At 49.1% G+C, this 14,939-nt stretch overlaps 1 protein-coding gene across 2 annotated transcripts in view; it reads left to right on the forward strand.

The window, feature by feature from the left end:
• Window positions 1-14,939, forward strand: part of LOC141978952 (uncharacterized) — a 189,967-nt gene that overhangs the window by 62,070 nt on the left and 112,958 nt on the right. The window contains exons 1-3 of one of the 2 annotated variants that reach the window (XM_074941353.1): window positions 1,997-2,045; window positions 5,182-5,295; window positions 5,667-7,039. In XM_074941353.1, coding sequence (XP_074797454.1) covers window positions 2,012-2,045; window positions 5,182-5,295; window positions 5,667-7,039 — 1,521 coding nt within the window. In that variant the 5' untranslated portion in view covers window positions 1,997-2,011. Of the gene's footprint in view, window positions 1-1,996; window positions 2,046-5,181; window positions 5,296-5,666; window positions 7,040-14,939 lie in introns of those variants that run through there. The other variant, XM_074941352.1, reaches the window with a different exon arrangement.

Raw genomic sequence — 14,939 nt, forward strand, 5'->3', positions numbered from 1 at the left:
CTTTCTATCCACTTGTCAGACACTGCGAGGGAACACTGTTGCTGGGGGGGTGCATGTCTGTGTGGGGAGATGGCAGCGGGAGCTGAAGGGGCATTGTGGTAGGGGGAGGCCTCTGGGTGGCTGGGCAGGGGGGACCCTAGTCAGGTTGGTGGGTTCTGGAGGTATGGTGTTTTGAGGGGTGGTTGTGATGTGCCCAGCCCTGAGGCTCTGGGTCCTGGAGGTGGGTATCGCGGGGGGCCTGTTGGCTGCAGACCAGTGGGGGTGGGGGTCTCTTGGGGAGGTGGGGCAGGGGATTAGAGGGTACCTGGTGCTGTGCCAGGGGCTCTGTGTGGGATTGCCCAGCTGGCTCCTGGGACCATTTCCATGCCCAGTGCACAGAGCTGTGGTGGGCCGGTCCCTGGCGCAGAGTGAGGGGTCCTCCTGTAAAGCGTCAGGGGGTCCTGCTGGGAGGAGGAGGGGGTCCCAGGCAAATGGCCTAGGAGATCCTGGTGGAGGGCAGGTGGGGGTCCTCGGCAGGCAATGGGGAAATCCGAGGCAGGCAGTGAGGGACTATAAAATGATTCTACACAAACAGCCCCCCACCCCATTTCTCCTCCCAGGAATGAGAGTTTCCTAGCAGACAGGCATGGAGAGGGCACAGGGAAAAGGAGACAGAGAGACTGAAAGGGTCCATGGGATAAAAGAGTTTCGAGAGAGATTTCCAGATCTCTAATCTGCCGAGACACCTGCATTACTGCACCGTAGGGAGAATCACTTTCCTGTGGACAAGATGAGGATCAGAGAGAGGAAAACCCAGTACCTGACTCCATATCCCTCCTGCTGGGGTGTGGCTGCCGTGGGGTCAGTGTCAGAGGGAATCCTCGAAAAGGGAATCCTTTGCTTCTGCTTTTTTCTAGGATTGCGTTCAGGGACTTTGTTATGGGATGCGGGAGGGAGAAAGGAGGTTAAAAGTGTGTCTGTGGGCTTAGCCTGGCAGGAGGGGCCAGGTCTCTGCTGTAATAAAGAGACTGAGCGTTTTCTCAGCACGGCAGAATCTAGGATCTCGCTCTGCAGGGAAAGAGCCTGGGGGAAGCGTGATGTGAAATGAACTAATGCCCGTTCCTAAACCTCCACAACGGCCCTTCTCGCCCGGCCAGGCTGCAGAACGACGCTCACGTTTCGTTCCGGTTCATCCCGTCCTCCCATGGGACAGGGGAGCGACATGGGTGCAGAGGAGCCAGCTCAGGTAGGGATTATTGGGGGGGTTCTGATTTGTTCCTGCAGGAGGGAGAGGGACAGCAAATACGCCGGAGAGGGGAAGGTTTGCACCGTCTGGTTTGGAGGTTGGAGCGGGGCAGGAAATGCACAGGGTGGAGAAAGGGAGGAGGCCAGGGGGTGGCAGACCTGCTGGGAGTTGTTTAATAAGTGGCCTAGATTTGAGGAAGAGACCCATGAGGTTGGGAGGTGGAAATGCTCCAATTTGGTCAACAGAAAATAACCGAGCTACATGGGGCTGGGAAAAAGGCCCAGACTCCTAGTGCTGGAGCCTGAGCCAGCGAACCAGCGGGTGCCTTGAAATATGAAGGGGGCAGCCACCAGTCAGGCTTAGGGGAGATTCGCCTGCCTCATATCCAGCTCCTGACAAGGAGGAGGGTGTTGGGCTTCCGACAAGAGATCTCTCCCTCGACCCTGCTCGGGGCAGCATCTCCTGTATCAGTCTGTGGCTAGTAGGTGTGTGATGGATCTGCTGGGAGAGAGGAGGGGCTCTCTCTTCGCCCCCTCACCCTGGTGTTTCCTGGATGCTCTGACCAGGGTGGGGGTGGGCCTCTGTTGACTGCGATCCACCCAGAGTTTCCATTTGATTGGCTCCTCTCCCCCACGAATAGTGGGGCTGTGAGTGGGGCAGCAGATCCTGAGTGTGGGGCTCTTGCTGTTTCAGGGGCCGGTGACGTTCGAGGAGGTGGCTGTGTATTTCACCAGGGAAGAGGGGGCTCTGCTGGACCCCGCTCAGAGAGCCCTCTACAGAGACGTCATGCAGGAGACCTATGAGAATGTGACCTCGCTGGGTAAGGGTTCCTGTCCCCTCGGTTCTTGGAGGGGGAAATGAAGAGATGAGGTTCACCCCACCCCCAAAATGCCACCTCTGCTCTGTCCTGTTCCAGCATCACCCCAGCGTGCCAGTGACACACACATGACCAGAGACCCTCCCCGGCTGCAGAACACTGTGGGGACAGAGCACAGGGGCAGTGCCGCACAGTGTCCAATATCTCCTGTTTGCACAAGTAAAACGGGGGGGTTAGGTCCAGCATAACGAACAGAAGCTTCCTACCCCTGGCCTTCTCTCAAACCCTGAGCCTTCTCCACCCAGACCAGAATGTGCTTGGGGTGTAAGAAGCAGGCTGCTGGAGTCAGGGCTGCTGGTCCAGGGTTACTGATCACACAGACACTCGGGGCGTCCTTGAATGCTGGCTGGGGGAATCCAGACAAGGGAGCTCCAGCATCAGAACATTGAATCTCACCCAGGACTACAGATGACACAACTCCTCACCGCTCCGGATTGCCCCCGTGCATGGGAAAATGGCCTAGGTTGCTGGTGAAAATCCTTGAGACCTGGAGAGTTGCTCCCCCCATCCCCATGTGCAATAGCCACAATCTCTCTTCTCTGCAGACTTGGTTTTTTGAGTCCCTCATTCCTGAAGTCACATGACCCCGATTCTAATTCTTATTTTTCACATTCTGCTTTTCTAGACTATTTAGAGTCTGTTGCTTCTGAATGCTAGTTTCTAATTTCCCAGTGTTCTCCACACCCAGGGATTTTCCTACTCCCTCCCATTGCACTGGACTCACTAGGTTCCCTAGTATTTAAGAACGGCCACACTGGGACAGACCAAAGGTGCATCTAGCCCAGTGTCCTGTCTTCCGACAGTGACCAGTGCCAGGTGTCCCAGAGGGAATGAACAGAACAGAGAATCATGAAGTGATTCATCTCCTGTCACCCATTCCCAGCTTACGACAAACAGAAGTTAGGGACACCATCCCTGCCCATCCTGGCTCATAACCATTCACGGACCTGTCCTCGATAGATTTCTCATGGTGGTTTTTTTTTTTTTTTTTGTAACCCTATTATAATCTTGGCCTTCACAACATCCTCTGGCAAGGAGTTCCCCAGGTTGACTGTGCGTTGTGTGAAGAAATACTTCCTTTTGTTTCTTTTAAACCTGCTGCCTAATAATTTGATTGGGTGATTCCTAGTCCTTGTGTTATGAGAAGGAGTAATTAACACTTCCTTATCTACTTTCTCCACAGCAGTCTTGATTTTATCGACCTCTCTCATATCCCCCCTTTGCCTCTTTTCCGAGCTGAAAAGTCCCAGTCTTTTTCATCTTTCCCCATACAGAAGAGTTTCATACCTGTAATCATTTGGGTTGCCCTTTTCTGAACCTGTTCCAATTCCAATCTATCTTTTTTTGAGATGGGGCAACCACATCTGCATGCTGTATTCGAGATGTGGGTGTACCATGGGTTTATATAGAGGCGATATGATATTTTCTGTCTTATTATCTATCCATTTCAGAATGATTCCCAACGTTCTCTTTGCTTTTTGACTGCCGTGGCACACTGAGTTGATGTTTTCAGAGAACTGTGCACAGTGACTCCAAGATCCCTCTGTTGAGTGGAAACAGCTCATTTAGACCCCATCATTTTATGTGTGTAGTTGGGATTATGTTTTCCAGTGGGCTGCAATATGGTGCTATCCTGACATCTAGTACTGCTGAGATCCTGCATTCAGTGATATCCCTGCCCTTCCTGTTCCCTTTCTCATAAACAAGAAGAGCATCCACATGCGTATTTACCTTCATTCCCTCAGCGGTCCTCATGGGAATCCCTGATCGGTTCCAAAGTGTATTAAAACCTTTCTTAAAGTGTTACCTCTTGGTGGTTATCAGGTCCTGTGAGTTTGTAGCCCAGAAAGACCCCCCTCAGTCAGCTCAAACTCAGCTGTTTATCCCCCAAAAGTCTGTCATCTTCAGTCTCCTGAATGAGGGGGAATCTGTCACTACCCCTTTCTGCATTGGGTAAAGCTTCAAAAGGTGGAGCTCTGCAAAACCAGCCTTGAGATCTGGCATTCATCACCCCGTAGTGATACCAGATTGCACAGGAAACCCATCCCACAGCCCTTCCTGGTATCATCTGGCGCATCTCGGCATCATAGTCTGTGAAGAATTCATGCTTTCAAGGGCTGGCTTAGATATACAGATAACAGTCATAATTAGGGCAAGAGTTTGCAGGCAATGAAAACAGAGTAATTGAGAAACGTGAGCAATATCTAATCCTTTAAAGCCTGAAAGTGCCTTGGGGGGAGGGACAGGAGCCATCTGTGTGGGGGAGGTGGGGCCCAGACACTGGGCATTGAGAGCCTAGAGCCAGCTGTGTGCTGGAGAGACGGGGCATGAACCAGCTGTGTGCTGGGGAGATGAGCAGGGGAGAGATGCTGTGGACACGGCCGCGATCAGGTGTGAGTGCCGTCCTCTCTGCAGCATGATGAGAGAGCCTGGCGTCCCACTGCTGATCCCAGACTTGTATGAGGAGGGAAGAAATTGGCAGCAAGTCTCGACCGCAGCCAGTCTGTGCCCTGCGGAGGAGTCGGGTGTCTCCAGGGAGAAATCTGGGGGGTTGTGACCCTGCATACCCCACCCACCCTCTGATCAGCAATTCCAGTTATTAACGGTGATTCCAGAAACGAAGAGTAATTTCAGGAAAAAATGCAGTCCTAGCGACAATTTCCAGAAAACACTGGCCCTAGTTGTAACATTAAATCCGATAGTCTCAAGATATAGGCCTGTGTTGATCAGATCTGTCGCTCTGCCTTCACGGAGTTCACTCTGCTGGTGGGTTCTACCCCTTCCCCCATTCTGTGTCTGCCTTGTCTATTTAGATTGAAACTTCTTCAGGGCACGGGCCATCAACGCTTCTCGGTTTGTACTGTGCCTAGCAAAATGAGGACCCACTGTTAGTTGGCCCTTAGGCACTAAGGTAATGAATATGATTTATAATAATCATCTCCTGACACTTTGAGCCAAGGAAGCCGGCCTTGGGATGTTACTACTTAAAAGTGAGCTGGGCTTAAAAGCATGGAATATTCTTTGTGACAAGTATCCCACAAATTCCACTGACCTCCCTTGGTTTCTTTGCCTTGAGCAGGGTTTCCAGTTTCCAGAACTGATGTCATCTCGCAGCTGGACCGAGGGGTGGAGCCGTGGGTCCCAGACCTTCATGGCTTTGAGAAAAAAGTGCTCCCGAGAGCTGCCTTCTCAGGTGAGGCATTGGTTAAACCAACCCCAAAACTGTCGGTGAATACAGGAAACATTTGGGATGCCCTACAAAGACCTTGTGAGCTCTCCAAGTTGAGGATTGTTCCCTGCAGATGTGGAATCATTAGGCAGAGGTCACTCATGGCTTCCCACCTATCCTGACTGACAACTGGCAGCAGGTCCCTCCCCAATCTCGCTGTCCCCTGAGATTTCTTCTGAGATACGGACCCAGAACTGATCCCTTCCTTTCTCTCCTCTGGGGAAGGTTTAAGGAAAAATCAGCTCCTGATAGGTTTGATCTGTCCTGTACACATTTTGGTTTCTTCATCCCTTTTTCCATTCTTCTCTCTGAGATTTCCTTTCTCTCTGGCACAGGCAGAGACTTACGTCTGGATTCTCTGTGTCTCCCATCAGATGTTGGGATGGCGAGTGAAAACGAGGAGGAACCCCAGCAGGAAGATGCTGAGCGAGTAGAAGCACATGGGATGTTCTCAGGAAGGTCCAAAGGGAATGATTCTGGGAGCTATGCACGCCCAGAAAAAACAAAAGCCTGTGAGAGTCAGCAGAGGCCAGAGGAAAACTTCAGTAGCCAGTCAGACCTTACTACACGTGAGAGAATGAACTTGGAAGGAACACGCTACACATGCCTTGAGTGTGGGAAAAGCTTCAAAGGGAGCTCTGACCTTCTCACACATCAGAGAATCCACACGGGTGAGAAACCTTACGCATGCAGTGTGTGTGGGAAATGCTTCAAGCGGAGCTCACACCTCATTGCACATAAGAGAATCCACATAGATGAGAAACCTTATGGCTGCCCTGAGTGTGGGAAACACTTCAAGCAGAGCTCACACCTTATTACACATCGGAAAATCCACACGGGTGAGAAACCTTATGGATGCCCTGAGTGTGGGAAACACTTCATTGACAGTTCATCCCTCCTCTCACATCAGCGAATCCACACAGGAGAGAGGCCCTACACATGCTCTGAGTGTGAGAAAAGCTTCAGTTATAGCTCAGCCCTTACTGCGCATCAGCGAATCCACAAGGGTGAGAAACCTTATGGATGCCCTGAGTGTGGGAAACGCTTCATTGATAGTTCAGCCCTCATCACACATCAGCGAATCCACACAGGAGAGAGGCCCTACACATGCTCTGAGTGTGGGAAAAGCTTCAATCGGAGCTCAAACCTGATCACACATCAGCGAATCCACACGGGAGACACACCCTACACATGCTCTGAGTGTGGGGAACGCTTCCGTTATAGCTCAGCCCTTACCACCCATCAGAGAATCCACACCGGTGAGAGACCCTACACATGCTCTGAGTGCGGGAAAAGCTTCAATCAGAGCTCTACCCTAATCACACATCAGAGAACGCACACAGGAGAGACCCCCTACATGTGCTCTGAGTGCGGGAAAAGCTTTAATCAGAGCTCTGTACTGAGCACACATAGAAGAATCCACACGGGTGAGAAACCTTATGGATGCTCTGAGTGTGGGAAACGCTTCAATCGGAGCTCATACCTTATCATACATCGGAGAATCCATACGGGTGAGAAACCTTATGGATGCTGTGAGTGTGGGAAACACTTCAATCAAAGCTCAGCCCTTATCACACATCAGCGAATCCACACAGGAGAGACGCCCTACACATGCTCTGAGTGTGGGAAAAGCTTCAATCAGCGCTCAACCCTTATTAGACATCAGAAAATCCACATGGGAGTGATCTGTAACAAATGCCTTGACTAGGGCTGGCCAAAGGTGGCTTTTTTTAAAAAAATCACATTTGCTAATTCCCACTCAGTGATCTGAGCCCCATCTTCACCGTGGTTACTCAGCTCCCGCAGATGAGTTGCCTGCTTCTGCCTTTTGCAGCTCACCCTTCTTTGGGGTCAGTCCTGTGATCTTTTCTATCAACTCCTTTCCTTTTGAGTCGAAGGAGCGTGTGTCCCTCCAGTCAGGAATGTTCATCAGCTCCAGGTGGGGGAGAGAGGTTTGTTCCCAACAAGCTACTCTGAGTCAAAAACTACCCGTGCCTTACATCCACTAGGACTGCACATGGCGTTGGCTGCTCAAGTTAGTGATCTTCGTGTTAAAAGACAACTACAGTTGTCGTGCAGATGCAGCCGAGGTGCAGTGGTTGGCATTAGCTTTCCCCTTGACCTGACCTAAACTCCGTCACTTTTCCTAGTCTAAACAAACCCTGACCATCATGGTTATAATGTCCCTCCATTTCAAAGCAAGTGTGAGGCATCAAGTTCCCCCACCAGGAACATATTGTTTCATTCCCAGTTGTCACAGTTCATCAGAGCACTGTTGCTTCAGGTTTCCCTGAAGACGGATATTTTTACTACCGTTTTCCTCCCTTGAAATATATTGAAGTATAGCAAAGAGCAGGAACAGGGAAGGGATAGAGAAAAATGTCTTTTCCCCTCTGTAACAACAGAAGAACATCGGGTAAATCAGAGGGATTCTCCGTCGCCATCCCAATCCCCCTGTTGTTCAATTGGTAAGCTCAATATTTCCCGAAGGGGCTGGGAAGAGGATTCCCTAGTAAATGATTTGGAACTAAGCAAAACACCCATTCATTTGCCTCCCAAAGCAATTGTAGCATGTACGAGAATAGAGACCCAGTATAGCCTGGAATGATTTCTATTTCAAATGGAATTTATTTGGATAAATTTTGAAATAAATCTTCTGTTGGGAGGAAAATTACTTGAGACAAGATGTGGAACCTTTTCCCCAGTGAGAGGGGAACAGCCAGAGAGTTCCCCAGGGCTCTTGTTCGCAAAGCAAAGATGTCACCTTAGGCAGGAGATGTCAGGATCTACAATGGTGATGGGCGTGTGATGGGAGCTTTTCTGGGTGGTTGTTGTTTGGTTGGTTTTTTTCATGTAATTTTTGTTTTGTTTTTGCAACCAGTTATTTTTATAGGTGCTGAGGCCCCTTCTCCTTTTGAGCACAGCTCTTTAACCCTCAGGCCTGGCTCTGGAAACCTCAGAACCGGCTTTGTGTTTTTTTCATGTTTGCTATCTTTGGGGTTCGCACATCCACACGACATGCGGTTCACAGCAACGGATACTTTGAGAAACCTGCTGGGTGAAGCAGGCCTTTTCCAAACTGAGATTGGCCCAAATTCTGCCTCAGTTCAGCTGGATTGGGACACGTCTGTGTCAAAGGAGTGGTTCACACCTGATTTGCCCAGAGACCTCAGGGCAGGGGTGGTAAGATATAGGATAAGTAGGAATTGACAACAATGAAGTTAAATATAAAGGTGAAAGACCCTCACCTGGCAGGTCAACAAGACTGTTCTCTTCATTCCCTCCAGTGTATCTAGCACTGGTCACTCTCAAGTAGCACACTGGGCTTGATGGACCATTGGTCTGACCCAGTCTATGACCAGTCTTGGGTTTTATGTAAGCCCTCTACGGCCTTGTCTACACTGGCAAGTTTCTGCACAGGAAAGCAGCTTTCTGCGGTGTAACTCCCAAGGTGCACACACAGATTTCATGGTGCATGATAGAAAGGGGCCAAAGTGAAGGAGCTGTGGCCCACCTACCACAAGGTGCAGGAGGCAAACTGCTGCTCCATATTGGGGGCTAACTAACCCCAGCATCACAGCAAGAATCTACCTAGCATCTGGAGAAAAAATATAAATGAGAGTCAAAGACACCCCCACGTGGCCTGTCTCTTCCCCAATCTCAACACCTGGAAGATTGTCTGGAAGACTCAGAATTTGAACTGCGGAGATTGGTCCCAGGCTGAGAGGGAATTCAGTCTGTGTATTAAGAACTCAACATTGCCTGGAGCAACCAGTGAGTGAGAAAAGCTGTTTGATCCAATTCTTGCTTAGTATATTCAAATTAGAGTTCAGACTGAGAGTCTATTTCCATTTGTTACGTAACCACTTTTGACCTCTGTGACCAACACTTATACTGAGTTAAAATCTAACTTTCTGTAGTTAATAAACTTATTTTAATATTTGATACTTACTCCTGAGTTTGTCCAAAGTGCTTGGGAAAGTTGCTCACATGACAAAGGCTGGTGCGTGTCCACTTTATTTTTGATGAAGTGGCGAACTCATTAATGAGCTTACGCTTTTCAAGAGCAGGCCGTGAGCCGTGTGAGATGGTACATTTCTGAGGTGCAAGGCTGAGGGCTGGGGAGATACGCTGGTGTCTCTGTACAATTGAGGAGTGGCTTGTAGAGCATTCCTGCAACTTAGCTGGGTGCTTTGCTGCATGTTGTTGGCCAAATGATCGTAGAACCCTAGGATATCGGGGTCGGAAGGGACCTCAGGAGGTGTCTAGTCCAACCCCCTGCCCAGAGCAGGACCAATCCCAACTCAATCATCCCAGCCAGGGCTTTGTCAAGCCTGACCTTAAAAACTTCTAAGGAAGGGGATTCCACCACCTCCCTAGGTAACGCATTCCAGTGTTTCACCACCCTCCTAGTGAAAAAGTTTTTTTAATATCCAACCTAAACCTCCCCACTGCAACTTGACCATTACTCCTTGTCCTGTCATCTGCTATCACTGAGAATAGTCTAGATCCATCCTCTTTGGATCCACCTTTCGGGTAGTTAAAAGCAGCTATCAAATCCCCCCTCATTCTTCTCTTCCGCAGACTAAACAATCCCAGTTCCCTCAGCCTCTCCTCATAAGTCATGTATTCCAGACCCCTCATCATTTTTGTTGCCCTTCGCTGGACTCTCCCCAATTTCTCCACATCCTTCCTGTAGTGTGGGGCCCAAAACTCCACAGAGCCAGTTATCTCGTCATAGAAGGCAATTAGATTAGTCAGGCATGACTTGCCCTTGGTGAATCCATGCTGACTGTTCCTGATCACATTCCTCTCCTCCAAGTGCTTCAGAATGGATTCCTTGAGGACCTGCTCCATGATTTTTCCAGGGACTGAGGTGAGGCTGACTGGCCTGTAGTTCCCAGGATCCTCCTTCTTCCCTTTTTTAAAGATTGGCACTACATTAGCCTTTTTCCCGTCATCCGGGACTTCCCCCGATCGCCATGAGTTTTCAAAGATAATGGCCAATGGCTCTGCAATCACATCCGCCAATTCCTTTAGCACTCACATCCGCCAATCACATCCGCCAATTGTCAATTCGCCACATGTGCAATCACATCCGCCAATTCCTTTAACACATCCGGCCCCATGGACTTGTGCACATCCAGCTTTTCTAAATAGTCCCGAACCACCTCTTTCTCCACAGAGGGCTGGTCACCTCCTCCCCATGCTGTGCTGCCCAGTGCAGCAGTCTGGGAGCTGACCTTGTTCGTGAAGACAGAGGCAAAAAAAGCATTGAGTACATTAGCTTTTTCCACATCCTCTGTCACGAAGTTGGCTCCCTCATTCAGTAAGGGGCCCACACTTTCCTTGGCTTTCTTCTTGTTGCCAACATACCTGAAGAAACCCTTCTTGTTACTCTTAACATCTCTCACTAGCTACAACTCCAGGTGTGATTTAGCCTTTTTGATTTCATTCCTACATGCCCGAGCAATATTTTTATACTCTTCCCTGGTCATTTGTCCAATCTTCCACTTCTTGTAAGCCTCTTTTCTGTTATTAAGATCAGCAAGGATTTCACTGTTAAGCCAAGCGGGTCGCCTGCCATATTTACTATTCTTTCTACACATCGGGATGGTTTGTCCCTGTAACCACAATAAGGATTCTGTAAAATACAGCCAGCTCTCCTGGACTCCTTTCCCCCTCATGTTATTCTCCCAGGGGATCCTGCCCATCAGTTCCCAGAAGGAGTCAAAGTCTGCTTTTCTGAAGTCCAGGGTACCTATTCTGCTGCTTTCCTTTCCTCCTTGTGTCAGGATCCTGAACTCGAGCATCTCATGGTCACTGCCTCCCAGGTTCCCATCCACTTTTGCTTCCCCTACTAATTCTTCCCAGTTTGTGAGCAGCAGATCAAGAAGAGGTCCGCCCCTAGTTGGTTCCTCCAGCACTTGCACCAGGAAATTGTCCCCTACAGTTTCCAAAAACTTCCTGGATTGTCTGTGCACCGCTGTATTGCTCTCCCAGCAGATATCAGGATGATTGAAGTCGCCCATGAGAACCAGGGCGTGCGATCTAGTAGCCTCTGCGAGTTGCCAGAAGAAAGCTTCGTCCACCTCATCCCCCTGGTCCGGTGGTCTATAGCAGACTCCCACCACGACATCACCCTTGTTGCTCACGCTTCTAAACTTAATCCAGAGACTCTCAGGTTTTTCTGCAGTTTCATACTTAAGCTCTGAGCAGTCATACTGCTCCCTTACATACAGTGCAACTCCCCCAACTTTTCTGGCCTCCCTGTCCTTCCTGAGCAGTTTATATCCGTCCATGACAGTACTTCAGTCATGTGAGTTATCCTACCAAGTCTCTGTTATTCCAATCACATCCTAATTCCTTGACTTTGCCAGGACATCCAGTTCTCCCTGCTTGTTTCCCAGGCTTTGTGCATTTATGTATACTCACTTGAGATAACCCGCTGATCGCCCCTCTTTCTCAGTATGAGGCAGGAGCCCTCCCCTCTCACGCGCTCCTGCTCATGCTTCCTCCCGGTATCCCACTTCCCCACTTACCTCAGGGCTTTGGTCTCCTTCCCCTGGTGAACCTAGTTTAAAGCCCTCCTCACTAGGTTAGCCAGCCTGCTTGCGAAGATGCTCTTCCCTCTCTTCGTTAGGTGGAGCCCGTCTCTGCCTAGCACTCCTCCTTCTTGGAACACCATCCCATGGTCAAAGATTCCAAAGCCTTCTCTCCGACACCACCTGTGTATCCATTCGTTGACTTCCACGAATCGACGGTCTCTACCCCGGCCTTTTCCTTCCACGGGGAGGATGGACGAGAAGACCACTTGCACCTCAAACTCCTTTATCCTTCTTCCCAGGGCCTCGTAGTCCGCAGTGATCCACTCAAGGTCATTCTTGGCAGTGTCATTGGTGCCCACGTGGAGAAGCAGGAAGGGATAGCGATCCGAGGGCTGGATGAGTCTCGGCAGTCTCTCCGTCACATCGTGAATCTTAGCTCCTGTCAAGCAGCAGACTTCTCGGTTTTCCCGGTTGGGATGGCAGATAGATGACTCAGTCCCCCTGAGGAGAGAGTCCCCGACCACCACCACCCGCCTCCTTCTCTTGGGAGCGGTGGTCGTGGAACCCCCAACCCTAGGACAGTGCATCTCAGGCCTTCCAATTGGCGCAGTCTCCTTCTGCTCCCTTCCCTGAGATGTATCATCTGTTCCACTCTCCGCATTAGTACCTGTGGAGAGAACATGAAATCGGTTACTTACATGTACCGGTGTTGCTGGTACATGGACGTTCCCCTTTTTTCTTCTGGAAGTCACATGATGCCAAATTTCTTCACCGTCCTCCTGTCCCCGATGTGCAGCCTGCTCTGAATCTGTTATTCTATGATTCTCTGTGTGCTGTGTGGGTTTGTGTGTGGGTCTGATTTTTGTTAATGCCTGCATGGGCCTGTGCAGTGTGTGGTTTTCTCTTTCTCTCTCTGTGTTTCTCTCTCTGTTTGTATCTTCATGTGTAAATTCACTGGAATGTTTAAAAAGATCCACAGCTTTGCCAATTTTCACCAGGAATTTTTCTCAATCAACAAATTCTCACTTGTTCCCTACCTAAGTGTTCGCTCTTGGATGGCATCAAATTAACCTATGAAATTCTGAACTGAAACCTCACCTGCTTTTCAGGGATTCTTCCTTGGACTCAGAGGATCAAGAGCTGGAAAATTCACCTAATTCAGTTTAAAGGCAAAGCTTCACTGAGAGTTGACATTCCAAGCCCCTGTTTACAAAATGAGAAAAAGAGCCAGGGGAAGCGCTTCCTTTTGGTTCACAGAATAAAGCGTTTGTCATTTAAGGGTTTGTTTCCCATATTTTAAAACCGCAAGGGGTCTTCGTAAACACCCAGTCTGACCTCCTGTCTAGCACGGGCCCGAAACCTGCCCCCGAAGAATTCCTTTTCAACTAGAACAGATCCGTTTAAAAAAATAGATCCACTTTTGATTTGAAAATTTCCAGGAATGGAGAATCCACCAGGACTCTGGGTAAGATTTTCAATGGTTAATTGCCTTCCCTGTCAGAAAGCACGCCTTATTTCCAATCTGAATGTGTCTAGCTTCACTTCCAGCCATTGGCTCACATTATACATTTGTCTTGTTAGATTGAAGAGCCTGTTAGTAAGTATTGTTCCCCATGTAGGTACTTAGGGAGTGAGATCGTCATCCCCTAAATCTTTTCTGAGCTCTTCGTGACTATCACAGCAAGGCGGGGTTTTTAAGCCTTTCATCCTTCTCATGGCTCTTCTTTCTCCTCTCAAATGTTTCATCCTCCTTCTTGAACTGGGGACCTCAGAACTGGATGAAGTGGGCACAACAAATACAGAGGTAAAATGACCTTTCGACTCCTAGTTGAGATCCCGCTGTTGCTGTATACGTGGCTGACATTGCTTGTTCCTAGATGTACACACTTCCATTTAGCCTTAGCCGCAGGAAATAGTCATCAGCACCACCTCAGCTCTCTGTTCTGAGATTTACTTCTCAGTCCCTAGATGCCAAAATATCTCCTTAGGATCCTAGATGGCTGTCCTCCGCCGGCTGGATCAGCTGTTCCTGCTTCCCCTCAGAAATCTCCAGATGATCCGTGTTCTCCAGAGCTTACCCTCCCAGACAGGACTGAACAACCTTAGCTTATAACTAGACCACCCGTGACCTCAACTAGGTGCCCTGAATGCACCACTTTTGAATTCTCTCCAACTTCTATCATAGAAATGCGAAGCAGTTGGTGTTGTAATGTTACAGGAGAGGTTGAAATGAGGCTATTTCTCAGGTAGAAGGCAATGATTGTGTCGGGAAGGGGATTTGAACACCCACCTTCATATGGAGCCCAGAACACAAATGACGGAAAGACACAGGCTTCAGTTTGACACTTTAGACCACTTGGCCAGCCTGTCACTGTTAGTCAATCCACTTATCAATCTTAGTTTTCTTTAACTTGTTGTGAACTTTCCAGGGAGGCGGAGATGGCAGATCTCTTTCAACTTCTGGAGACTTTCTAAAGCACAACCGATTTTTATATGTCGTCTCCCTGCTCCCTTTTTAAGGGAATAAAAGATGGTTGCTACCATTCTGAGAAAGTAATGTTGAACCTCAAACTCCTGCATGGTGGGCCAGACGGCCAAGCAACCAGCACCTACAACTTCTACCACCTTTTGTTTTCAAAATAGCTCAGCCCTCAGTGTGTTGAGCCTTTCTGAAAATCTGGCCAAAATGTTTATTGCCCAAATGGGAGCTGAGTTCACCTGAAAATCTGGCTCTAGGGGTGGGGTTGAGACCTTCTGAAAATTCTGGCCCATGTGTCTGGAAGCTCGAAGAACCTTCAGAACTTTTATCGTGTGCTAGAACCTGATGAGAAAACCTTCCTTCTGTCGAACTCAGCAGAGATTTTCTCACTGACTTACAATCACAATGTTTCATCTTGATCCCAGATTTAGGTATCAACAAAATGCATTGATTGTATTTTTAGAAGCAGTGTGAAAGAAACACCCCTAGTTGGGCAGAGGGATAGCAGTCTCAATCTAACAGTCCACACTGCCTTATACACATCTAAGGAAGGAGATTCCACCATCTCCCCAGGGAACCCA

The sequence above is a fragment of the Natator depressus genome, chromosome 28 (assembly GCF_965152275.1).
Source record: "Natator depressus isolate rNatDep1 chromosome 28, rNatDep2.hap1, whole genome shotgun sequence".
NCBI classification, from domain to species: domain Eukaryota; kingdom Metazoa; phylum Chordata; order Testudines; family Cheloniidae; genus Natator; species Natator depressus.